Source organism: Lepidothrix coronata, unplaced genomic scaffold, assembly GCF_001604755.1.
Source record: "Lepidothrix coronata isolate B3197 unplaced genomic scaffold, Lepidothrix_coronata-1.0 Scaffold179, whole genome shotgun sequence".
NCBI lineage: Eukaryota > Metazoa > Chordata > Aves > Passeriformes > Pipridae > Lepidothrix > Lepidothrix coronata.
The window spans coordinates 711,195-724,118 of NW_016690359.1; the positions used below are offsets into that span (position 1 = coordinate 711,195).

At 41.2% G+C, this 12,924-nt stretch overlaps 1 protein-coding gene across 5 annotated transcripts in view; it reads right to left on the minus strand.

Moving 5' to 3' along the window:
• KIF13B (kinesin family member 13B) overlaps positions 1 to 12,924 on the minus strand; it is a 129,897-nt gene that overhangs the window by 76,276 nt on the left and 40,697 nt on the right. For 4 of the 5 annotated variants that reach the window (XR_001877313.1, XM_017830470.1, XM_017830474.1 and 1 more), the window contains exons 3-6: positions 4,248 to 4,263; positions 2,682 to 2,742; positions 952 to 1,044; positions 149 to 329 (exon numbers count right to left, since the gene is read on the minus strand). Coding sequence is in view for 4 of the 5 variants with exons in the window: in XM_017830470.1 (XP_017685959.1) it covers positions 149 to 329; positions 952 to 1,044; positions 2,682 to 2,742; positions 4,248 to 4,263 (351 nt within the window). In the remaining variant the exon portion in view is untranslated. The remainder of the gene's footprint in view (positions 1 to 148; positions 330 to 951; positions 1,045 to 2,681; positions 2,743 to 4,247; positions 4,264 to 12,924) is intronic. The other variant, XM_017830471.1, reaches the window with a different exon arrangement.

Consider the following 12,924-nt stretch of genomic DNA (forward strand, 5'->3'; position numbering starts at 1 on the left):
CTACTACTTTATTTTGTTTTAAAATGAGAGGATGCTGAGATCAGGAAGCAGCAAATGCCTTATATGGGATCCATTAAGGCAAACTGGTTATGGAAAGAGAGAGAGTGGGACAACATTCTACAGTGCTGATCACACACAGGTTACTCACCCTTTTGGGTCAAGGAGATCTCTGACTTTCTCATTGTATATCTCCATGTAGGATACTTCCACTTTGAAACTCTGCTCTTCATTTTCCTCTTTCTGTGCTCTTTCAAAGAGGCCACTGCAAAGTTTAGGGATTAATCCAGGCTGGTCAGCAGTCCCCATCATTGTGTATGATTTTCCAGATCCTGTGTGAGGGAATCTATGATTAGTGTACATGCAACAAGGGTTCTTGCTGGGCAGAACATTGATAGGAAATAGAAGAGGTTAAAAAGTTAATTAATATCATTTGGTGAAAGATTATTTGTTCAGTTTTCTACTTTAAATTAACCAAAATGCCACAGAGCTAAAGGCTATTTAATCAAAAGGAAAACAAGAAATTTAGTTCCAACTGCTGGAGAAGACTTTTTCAGGTAGATAAAGTAAATCACACCCCACTAACATCCACAGATGGGCCACGATGAGAAAACTCTTCATGTTACTCTTTAAATAATACATTTCAAATGACAATTCAAGATCATTCCAACTGCAGAGGCAGAAAATCTGAGCCATGCTCCGAACTCAAGGAAAACCAGGGTCATTCCAAAGATCATAATCTAAACTGTGAGAAATAAGGGTAGCCAGCAGCAACAGAATCTTATTTCTCATCCTGCCCGCCTCATATCTGATGTCAGAGGAGAGAAAAACGTTTCTTATCTACATTAGAGAGCATTTCTCCTGGAACAATGTCACGACAAGCATGAAAAGAGTCCTCAGTCAGGACAGTGACACCTTTTGAGGGAAGAATATTTTTGCTTATCTGGGACTTACCCGTTTGCCCGTAGGCAAAGATACAAGCGTTGTAGCCTTCAAAGGCATTCTGAAGAATATTCTCCCCAAGGCACTTGAAAACAACATCTTGACCTAAAAAATAAAACACACAGGCGAACATTGGAACTCAGCAAGAGGTATTTGTCCCTTGGTTCGGAATCTTCGACGATTATGTAAAAGCAGTTGGTGTTTTCCTGCTGTTGTTGCCTAAATAATATCCAGTGTTTGCTCCCTGGACAGGAGCAAGTCCATCAGCACCACAAGATGGTTCTGTAAAAATCTGGGATTATCATGCCCATACCTGTATGTGTTTAAAGCAACATCCTATCGATGTTATACTCCAGAGTTTTATCAGCAGAGAATCTGCTGCCACCTGCAGAATTTAATCCACTGGTGAATGATACCCCCTCAAAATATACTCTACCTGTACATTTTAACAACAGTCAGTTGATTTTAATCTAAGGGAATCAACAGAGCACTGGATAATTTTACTGTATAAGACATTAAAAAATACCACAAGGAGATTTTTGCAGAGAAAGAATCACAACTATGTGGAAGATATGGACAAGTACAAGATATGCATCAGCAAAATACAGGGTGTATCACTTCTTTTGTAATGGAAATTTGAGCTTTTCAGTTCCTTTTCCACTCAGAGGAAGAAAGGCTTAAAATGTTTGAGTAGTATCTATTAAAAAAAAAATAAATCACTATTTTGGGAATTTCTTTTATAAGCAGAGGAACAAGACATGGCAGAACTTTATGGACTGAAAGTCCTCTCAAATAAGTTCATGTTCCTTTAAGCTCTTCTTTTTCTCTCATTGAAGTTCATATCTTCATATCCAAGTCCCTGCTAAATTCCCCATAAAGATCACTAATAGCTGGGCCAAGCTAACCACAGTGAAATGGTTTTGGACCAAACCCTTCCACTGCATAACAGACCACAATATAAGTTACATAGGCACTTCCACCAGTTTGAGAAACAAAATATATACCTGCCTATGTAATTTGTATGGTTGAAAGTGTCATGTTTTTCTCAGTTCCTTGATTAATTATTATTCGTTAGCTATTTGTTAAAGAAATAAAAATCAAGAATTGGATGCTCCTTTGATTTTTCTTGTGATTTTTTTGAAAATAAACAGTAACAAGTTCAACTGATCCCACATTTTAAAAGATAACAAGTGTGAAAGGAATAGATGACAGGAGTGTTAAGTCATATTTTATCATAATTATTTGCCAAAAGGAGTTATAAAAATACATAGAAAGCTTTTCATTAAATACACTGCACACTCTCACCTGAGCATCTGAATTCATATTGTCTATATTAAATTAGGCTTTTATTAACATTGCATTATTAAGTTGTACTGTGATGCCAAACTCCCACCAGCACTGTGAAACCTGAAACTACACATAACAATGCTCCTCAAATACTGAAAATAAATGGTTTGGATGCTTTTACAACAATGGACTTGGAAAAGTACTTTAAATAAAGTTGTAAATACGAGTAACCCATCAAGGTGATGGATTTCTCCATTCCCTGCACTGCAAATGGGTGGCAGTGCCCGTTGCTGTTGTCAGAAACAGAAGTGACTGAAGATTTCCCTTTTCCTTTTGACAACAAACAGCCATACAGGGGACAGCACCTTGTGCCATGTGGCCTGTGCCCTGTAGCAAAGATTCTATTTTAATTAGATCATTCCCACTTGGAGACAAGAAGCCACAATTAATATTACCTGCATATTTTTCCTTGACAGATTCATCCATAGACCAAAAGCAGTGATCATAAGCAAACACCTGCAGGGAGACAACCAGGACACCTCATAAAGTCTGCTGCCAAATCAAACACATTATCCAAATTTTGACATTCTGAACATAATACACATTCCCACAGAATTACTCATTTTCTTGAAGCCTAAACAAACACTTCATCTTCCTGTGTGCTTCTCTTTGCTCCTTGTTTGTGTTTCTGCCTTTCTGTGCCAATCCCATTCCCCGCTCTCCAAAAGCTCTCCATGTGCCAACCGAGTGGATGTCAAGGAGCACTGAGTATCTCCCTTTAAACCCATCCTTGCAATTCATTTTTCACAAGAGTTTCTATTTTGCAAACTGACAGATGTCCTCAAGCTGTTTCTGCCTCCCATCTCCCCGTGCCTCTTGTCTGCATAAATTAAAAACAAGCCTTAGGGTTGGAACCTCTTTCCAATACAAGAGGAGCGTGTATTTATTCATATACCATGACAAAGCAGTCATCACAGCCTAATATTTGTAAAGAATAATATAAAACAAATTAGTTTTATCATGAGAGGAGTAGCACTATAATCTCCTTCAACAGAAAAGTTTTGATTTTGTGGTAAATCCATTGAAAGGTCCACAGGCACCTTTCATCCTAAAAGCTGACCTGAAACAAGACAATGCATATTTTGGGGCAGATGTTTGCCAAAACAGCTCCTCTGGGTATGCATTTGCAAGGAAAAAAAATTAATTAGGGTAATGTCTGACCTACATTCACATAGGCAAAATTTACTCTGTAGGATGCAGGAAAAGGGAAGTGAAATGTGGGGCTCTTTGGCTGTGGATTTCCCCTCTAAGCTCAATGGGAGCTGCTCTTTCCCCTTTGGATGTCCTGCATTGCAACCCACTTTTATGAAAATGCTTACTGTAGCAAAATCCTTGAAATTTAAATAACTTATCTTCAAAAATACAATGGTTTTTTTCCCCCCATACTACACGATGTCCCAGCACCAAGAGATAAAAGTGGTTATTTTATATCCTCTAACTGAGGAGACAACAGCTCGTTTATTTAAATTTAAGGTGCTTTTTTTTTAACTTTGAATTTATTTTACAAATAAACATATTATTTAAACACTTTATGCCTTCAGAACATTCAGTAAAACATCCTTGGCTACATGACCACATCAATAAAGTGAACCCTGATATGCCAGGGCAGGGAGAGACATCTTCAAACCTAATACAAGTGATGGGATTGTAAGAAAAAAACCCGAGTTTGCTTTAACACAAACACCAGAAAATGCTTTTAAAAGCCTACAAAGAACAAGTATCTTCCATTCACAGCCTGCAATGCTGAGTGTGGATGTTCTCATTTGTTCCTCTGACTCATTTTTTGGCACAGGCTGTTCAGAGCTTTTCTGCAGCAAGGAGATGCTTCGAGTTTCTTACTCAACAGCTGATCAACGGCAGAGCTGGTTTTCAAAATGCTTTTAATATTTGGATAACCCAAGAATAAATAAGACATAGGACAATTTTCACACACTGATATAACCTGCAATAAAAGCCCTTACCTTTGGGTGGCTCCTGCTCTTCCCCAATGCATCAGGAGCAGAAAGGATTTGGTACAAGGTCAGGGGAAGAAAAGAAAAAGAAAAAACAGAAACAAGGTCTGTTAGTTGTGATTTTAAATTTATTATGCTTTCACTAATCACTGAAATGCTGCATTTTAAAAGTTCATTTCTCTCCTCAGATCTCTCCTTGCTTACAGACCCCAAGTCATTTTACAAACCTTTTTCGGAGGAAGATTTGAGATCCTGCTCTAAGTTGGCTTTAAATTCAAACCAACTGATTTTCCTCATGCTGCCACCATCTCTTCCTTGTTCTCTCCCAGGTTTATTTTTGTTGTGACAGCTCTCTCTCTCTCTCTCTCTGAGTGTCACTGCCTCTTAAAAAACAAAGCACCCAAGCAACATAAAAATTTCCAAAACCACTTGAACAGGAACTTCAGGAGTGTTATTCAAGAGGAAATTTCAGAGTCCAACCCTTGGGCTTGCCCAGCTCAGCTCTCTCACGGTTGCTCAGACAGCAGAGCAAACATTTGCTTCCCTAAAAGAATGAGCAGAGAACAGCAATTCCTCTCATCTGTTCTGTGCAGAATTTAAAAGTTTGGGGGGGTTTTGTTTGTTTTTGAACAACAAATACAAAATCACTGGAGTGACCTTTCAAACAACAGCACAGCATCAGTCAGTGCCCTGACCCAGGTTATGCACGTCAGAGAGTGGAAAAAAAGCAGTAAACACACAACAAACCACTGATATTTTCCTTGTCCTGGACATTCCACGTGACATTAGGAAACTCTTGACATCAGTAACGAGTAAAGTCTTGTGACAAGCAACACTGATTCCTTTTGAACGGAGCAGGAGAAAGACGTGGGAGCCATACAAGATTACCCTCAGAAGTCTAGCTGCTCACATGGGTTGAGAAGCGAGCTTAAAAATAGTAATTTCATCACTGCCTCTCAAAAATAATTATTTATTAAACCCATCACCTCTCTTTACTCATGCCTGGATCTACTGTGTGTCTGTGTGTGACAGACCAGGAACGACGGTGACCTTGGAAAGCTGTCGGCATGACCTGCTCTGCAGGATGATTATTTAAGTCAAGGTCACCCCATGTCACAGGGTCATTCATGTCAGCAATAACAACATGTCCCCTTTTCCCCTGCCATCTGGATCAGCTGGAATAAAAGCTCTCCCAAGGTCCTTGGCAGCACGTTTGGTGTGGACTGTTGCAGATGCTCCCGGGGGGGACGTAGATAACGAGGTGTATTGAGGGAATCTCCTCCACCAGGGCTTTGATCCAGACACAGGAGACATCAGAGAGCCCTTCTGGATTCTTCTATGAGAGACACGAGAGCATTTTCATGGCTTTCTGTGCTCCACGGAGCATTTTGCTGAAGGACTTTGCTGGAAACTGCTAAGTGGCTTTTCGGGGAGCTCCTGCTGACAGGGCAGGCTAATTCCTATTCCTACAGGAACATTCTTGTTGTAAAACAAAGAGAATAACAAGCCTGGATTCAGAGTCTGAGTTTAGCACTCAGAGATATGACTCTGCTTTTCATTCAAGCAGCTGTGCTCACATTCCCCAGCCCAATTCCAAGGCAGGATTATACTGTGACAATGCAATTGGTCTTTCCAGCCCTCAGTACTGGATGTATTATTGAGTATTTGGGTTAGAACAGCAATAAGGATCTAATCTGAGAAGTTCTATCACATATCCAGTTTTAAGAGGATGGATTATGCTGGGCTATGTATCATCAAGCTTAATTTAAGGCGTTTAGTCTGAACTAAGTATCTCGTTTTCTCTAGAGCAGCACAAACACATAAAACCACGTCTCTGGTCTTGCTTAATCCGAACATGAGCCCTAAGAAACCCAGAGCAGAGAATTTAGGATACAGCACAGCTACACAGAGCTGTGTTCCGTGCACTTTTGACCATGAAGAGAATAAATGGGACAAATGTTTCCCCAAGGAAAGCATTAAGGGTGCAGCCTGCATGGCACAGCATCGTGCTGTGCACACACCAACCCATTAACGCTGCAGCTGCGTGCTGGGCCCACAAACCCATGAAGAGATTTCCAGCCCGATCCTAAATCCCTTGGGAAATGAACAGATAGGGAAATAGGGCAGCCACAGCAGGCTCTTTAGCTACAAGGGCACACTGGGAGTGCTGGGTGTTTGTGCCCAAGTGCATCACCACAGTCCATGCCACGGGTGGTGAAAAGGTAGAGACTAAGAACAGCATCACCTACAGAGCAGGGAAGTGTTTCCTACAAAAAACATGGATAACAGCAATGTTTGTAAAGAACAGGGAAGTGATTCTTCCCCCCAACTCTGCTCTTGTAAGACCCCACCTGGAGTCCTGTGTACAGTTCTGGTGCCCCCACATAAGAAGGACATGGAACTGTTGGAACAAGTCCAGAGGAGGCCACGAAGTTGATAAGAGGACTGGGGCACTTCCCCTATGGAAACAGGCTGAGAAAGTTCAGGCTGTTCAGCCTGGAGAAGAGAAGGTTGTGTGGAGACCTCAGAGCAACTTTCCAGAATCTGAAAGGGCCTCAAGGGAAGCCAGAGAGGGACCCTTTGTCAGGAACTGTAGTGAGAGGAAAAGGAGTAATGGGTTCAAATGGAAGAGGGGAAAGTTAGGTTAGATATATGGAAGAAATTCTTGGCTGGGAGGGTGGGGAGGCCCTGGCACAGGTTGCCCAGAGAAACTGTGGCTGCCCCATCCCTGGAAGTGTTTAAGGAAAGGTTGGATGGGGCTTGGAGCAACTTGGGATAGTGGAAGGTGTCCCTGCCTATGGCAGGGGGTTGGAATGAGACAATCTTTCAGGCCCTTTCCAACCCAAACCATTCTGGGATTCCATGATTTTCTATGGATAAGGCTGGCATTAGCAAGAAACCCCAGAGAATCCCAACCCTGACAACTTGTAACGAATAGCAAAGAACCATGAGTAAGTAGCTCTAAAGCAGCAAAGGTCACTACAGTTGTGTCCCTGCAAACTGCTCACACCAGAGCCACGTCCAAACCAGTGTCTGCAGGGCAGGGAGGGAAAAGGAGCACATCAGGACTGTGATGGTGCCCAAGGATGCTGCCATTCCAAGGGACAGGCAGGACTCACTGTGGCTCCCTGGCTGACAGCCAACAATTCACATCTATCTCGAGTGCAGCAGAAACAGCCAGGACAGGAAGGGAAAACTTATCTTTTAGCTACTGAGGGATGTCACTGAGATGTTTTCAGCTACTTGTTTTCACCTGGATCCAGACTGACAGGACTCTCTTTTGCCAGCTCCCCTCTTTTATCTCTTCTCAGCTCAATGTCAAACAGAAGCAGGGGGAGTCTAATGTATCTGATTTGATTCTAAAATTAAAAAGGGAGAAAGAACACTCTAAAACAACTGCCTCCATTTAACGCTATTTTAGTTGTTGCAGCCAATGGTAGGGGGTTGGAACAAGATGGTCTTTAAGGTCCCTTCCAACTCAAACCCTTCTGTGATTCCATGAATATATCTGCTGTTTTGAGATTGAATTGAAGACTGAGTAGGCATTTCTTTTTAAACTATCTCTTACACTGTGTAAATGTGTCCAGATCAAGCTTTTTGATCAGGACACATTTGCTTTCCTATAAACATGCTGGTGGCTCCACAAATCTTAGGCACAGTTTAAAAAGATGGATAAAATGAGAGCAGGTCCCAGCTGAGACCATCAGTATATGTGCAATATGCTTCTGTTTCTTTAAAGAAGAGAATAATTAAATTATATATTCAAACACAATAAACTCCTCTGTTCAATAACAGTGATTAGTGGCATTTTAATAAAACTCCAGATCAGTTTTTCCCTGTTCAAAAGGGGAAGGAAGGTATAATGAGCTTAAGTACATCTGAGATTCTGCAAATCTCATGGGGAAAACACTCCAGCAGATGAGCAGAGGTGAACCAAGCCTGGGAAGAGGCAAGGACAGCTCAGCCCTTATCTCTTCTGTCTGGCTGACCCCACAGCTCCCAGATAGCAGCCAGCTGGCAAATCAGCACATGCTCTAAATCAGTCACAGCACATTTCCCTTCTTGTCTAAATCAGAAACGGGCAGATGGGGCAAAGGGAGGAAAAAGGTGGGAGGTGGCAAGGCAGGAAGCAGGGAAAAGAGGTACAGAGGCTGTAGGACATGAGCTGACACGCCAGGCATGGGTTTTCTCCTCTGTATTTTGTTGAAAAAGAACGTTTCCTGTGCCAACAGTGACTGCAACAACATCCAAACTATACATTTGGCTGATACTGCCCAGTGGCACAAGGCTGTGATGGATTTATGGAGCTGAAACATAACCTTTTGTCATTTTCAGAAGGTTCTGGAATAGCAAAATACAATATGAATTTGAAGGTTAAAAAAAAAAAGACAGAGAGAGGGAACAATTCCAACTATGAAAATCTCAGCAAATCTCCAAAAATTCTTATTGCCTTCCAGTTTCAATCTTCCATAACCATTGCAAAAACAAGCATATCAAATTCCAGTGTAATTAGTGCTATTTTATGCCCTTCAGCAGGAGCTGCTTGGCAAAAACTCTACAAAGTAGCTAAAAATACAACTAGAAAAACACACTGAGGGGCAAAAACTCAGCAGGGAAAGGTGTTGGTGTCTCCCAGAGATCACTCCATAAAGCCACATCTTTCTGCTCCCAGCTGAGTTAGTTTGCCTTAAATCAACTCATATTCACACGCATTTTATTTAAAGTAAAGTTGGCATCCTGTGTCACAGTAATTTACCCTTCAGGTTCAGGAACAGCTCCACTTTGTAGGAAGTTCATTCTTTTGAAGTTTGTACAGATATAGTCCAAACCACTGCGCTTCTGATAGTTTTAAATCCAGGATCAGGTGGACTGTTCATACCCCACAGATCCTGTTATAACACTCACACCCATGATGCCTGCTCCATGCTTCCAAGGGAGTTTGGAAGGCAAGTGCCATGTTGCAACTGCACCTATGTGCCCATGGGAATTATAACACAAAAGGAAAAGCAGCCTCAGATTTGCTCTTGGTATCAAATCAAAGGAAAAACTCCAGTGCAGCACCTAAAGGACAAATGACCCATGGTCTCCAGAGGTCCCTTCCAACCTCAGCCATTCAGGAATTCTGGGATTTTATAAATTATATGTTGCAGATAGAAGGAGCACAATAACTGCACCAGGTTCTGACACACACAACTTTATCATATATCAAGTATTCCCTGAAAGCAAAGAACTGCTGCTACACTGGGCAGATTTAGTTGTTCCTCGGCTAAATATGGCCCAAAATAGTACCTGCATGGAAAAGCATAATGTTTCACTGCTTTTGTGGCTCCTGTACACTGTTTTCATGGAATCACAGGCTGGAAGGGACCATAAAAATCATCTTGTTCCAACCTCCACCGTACTACAGGAGCTTCCAAGGCCGGAGAAGCTGGTAAGTGCAGCAGGAATTACTGAAGAGCTCTAGCACCAGCAAGTCTCAAGGCCAACAACTTCAGGCACACAAAAAACCATCAGGAAGATCCTGCATTTGCCTAAAGTTCGGGAGCCCAGTTATTTTTCTGAAGCAGATCCTTTAATTAGCAGTTCGTGTTTTGGTTTTATTCTGTATGAATAAAGAATCCAGAATAAGGTATTTCGAAGACCCAGCAGTTAGAAAAGCCACTGCAATGGTCAGAGTTTTATTGTTTAAATTTCAGCAGCAGAATTTCTTTCCTGGCATAAAAAAAAAGAAAGCCAGCCAACGGTGAAATAAAATGTAGACAATAAATTTCATTATTTTACCAACACAGATATAACTGAAAGACAGTGGTTTGACAGCTGATAAGGAATAGTAGAAATAATTGAGAGGCTGTTTCCTCTCTTTCTGCATATCACACAAATACAACTTGTACCACATTTTGCTGCTGCCAGGTGTACAATGAGAGGAAAAGCCAACTAAATCAAGCTTGATCACTTCAAGCTTCTGAAATATTCTGGGAAAATGGATTTCTAGACTGTAAAGTGCTTCAGAGTATTGGGTTTAACAGTTTATAAATGCTCTTTCCCCTGTTTTACACCTAGGCCAAGTGGTAGCAAAATGCTGAGTCCCAGCAGACTCCAATTTTGGAGGATATCCTGCAATTAATACTATTCTTAGGGAGTCTCAATTTTACTTCCACAGCAATACTGAGCTCTCTGGGAAAAAAACCTATTTGAGCACGAGATTTTTTGCAATCAAAACCAGCCTCTTTAAAACAAAATCCCAAAATACATTAAAAAAAATAAAAAGAAAAAAGCAGCATGTGAAAAAGCATACACAGTTCAAAGCCTAAACTTGTGTAGCTCAGAGGAACAAAGGTAATCACTGTTCCTTGGAAAATTCCTCCAGAGCTCCAAGGCATTCCAGGCGTAGTTGGCGGTTACTTAGTTTCTACTGACAAAACTTAATTTTTGCCAGCTCACTCAAAACAACACAAAACAAAACAAAACAAAAAAAAAAAGGCCCTAAACCCCCCAAGAACTCGGGCTGAGCAGCAGCTTTGTGGGTTTGGGGTATTTTGCACTGGGAGCTAAATTTTCTGTATTGTTGGTACAATAATCTGCTTAGGCCCGACCACATTCAAGCGGTGCATGGATCCCATAAAGCTGCTGTTATGACAAGGGGATTACAACTTTATCCTTTTGTTTGTAAATACTTGGATGTCGGGATACCATTGTGCTCTAGAGAATGTTTGGTGAGCAGCCAGTCCCCAAACTTTCAATCGCTATTGTGAATTCCAATATTTTTTAATAGAGGAGGACGTGGCCACCTTCTTATAACCACAGGAGGGAGAGGGGGAAAAATGCCCCCCTCGTGATGTGGCAGCTGATTAACTCCTCCAGTAGATCCCAAATGGAAAACAACAGCAGGTGGAGCAGCACATGTGTGTCTGGAATATACAGGTGTCCAGGAAAATACATGATAATCTATATATGATAATCTTGTCCTCCAGCATCAACACACACAGCATTTCACATCCAGGATACCCTTTAGCCGAGCCACTGTCACACTGGATTAATCCCAGAATTATCTGCTGGGCACTATGGAAAGCAAAGGGTTGGCACTAAAAGGAATTATTAAAATACCCACACAAGGCACAGGATAAATACTAAGTTGGAGAACTCAGAAAGGAGAGTTCTATTTCAGGCTACCAAATTATGGGGAAGCATTTTGGAGAAAATCCTCCACACCTGGTTGGATAACCAGTGGGATAACTGTGCAGAAAAGCCTTCTGATGTGGATATAATTACAAGCTGTAAAGATCCTTTCAGTATTTTACAGAAATTTGTATTTTACAGAAGAAAACTGTGTTTCCCCAAGGTTTTTTTTTTTTCAGTGGCACAACGGAGTCTGTACAGACAGTGGCTGTGTGAGGATATCTGTGCCATTAGAATTAGTCATCGCACTTATAATTAGGAAAAAAAAAAACCCAAACCCTTAATGGTGTGGCTGTAAGAAGGAGGAAACAAGCTCAAGAGGTCAGAGTTTGACATCTTATTCTGAATTCTTCAGGACTATCATCAGAGCTACCCTGAACACCCACCACAGCACCAAGAGCTGATTCTGTAGTTCCCTTCTCCCACAGAAAAATCCCACAGAAAACCCTTTTGGCTGTGATATTAGGATCTAGTTGCTGATTTTTATTTCTTACTAAACTATTACCTGAAAACATACACATGCAGAACCTCAAACTCAGAAGTGAGGGTTGTTTTGAGAGGATGTTCATTTTTAAAAACCATTTTCTTATCCAAGTCCGTAACTTTCAGCCTGTCTCCTTCCCTTTCCCCACTTAATTTCTGAGAGGATCCAAGACTCCCAATCCAAGGTTTTGTGAACCCTGGTTCCAGGCAATATAGAGAATTAACGTGCAATTAATACAGAAACAGTGTTAGGAACCCCCAATTTGAGAACAGCTACGATGCTGAATTTTAAGGTTTTTTAAGGTTTTTTTGTAGGCAAGTTGACAATTCGTCAGGCAACACAAGCTGCAACTTGTCTTAAGGCAAAGTTACAAGTTACAAACATTACTACAAGGACTCTTCAACTCAGGGAAACAAATGGTTCACCGAGAGCATTCAGAAAATTTTGGTAATGTTTTCTATTTCTTTTAAATAGGCACTAATTCCCTCTAAAACACAGTGTGTAGAAGAGGTATCTCCTCTGCTCAAGTGTCTCTGCCTACTCTCCTTCCACTGAATTATTTACACCATGAAGAAGCTCTGTAGTACAACATCTACAAACAGACATTTTTTGACATCCCCAAAGAACTTTCAGTCATTTATCTCACGACTGTCCATGCAATTTGTGTTAGATAATCACGGAGACCACAACTCAGGAGACACCTTCCAGCTTGGAGGCCTAAATAATAAGTCAAATTACTTCCTTCACCATCTTTTTTGGTTCCACAAGTCTGCCTTGTCTCCAAGCGAAGAACAACACCCTCCTCTCTTTGGAAAGGGTGATGCCTCTTTGAGGAGACTTAGACTCAGTTCTCTGACTTCTTAAACACATCCACCAGGCATTAAAGCAAGTAGAAAATGTTTGAAGTGGCTGCAGTTCAAAAGACAACATTATTGTGGCCACATTTTGTAAAGGAATCAATCCTAATGGTGGGGTTTGTATATGCACAGTGTATTTATGAGATTGGGAATTTCACTGGATGGAGGA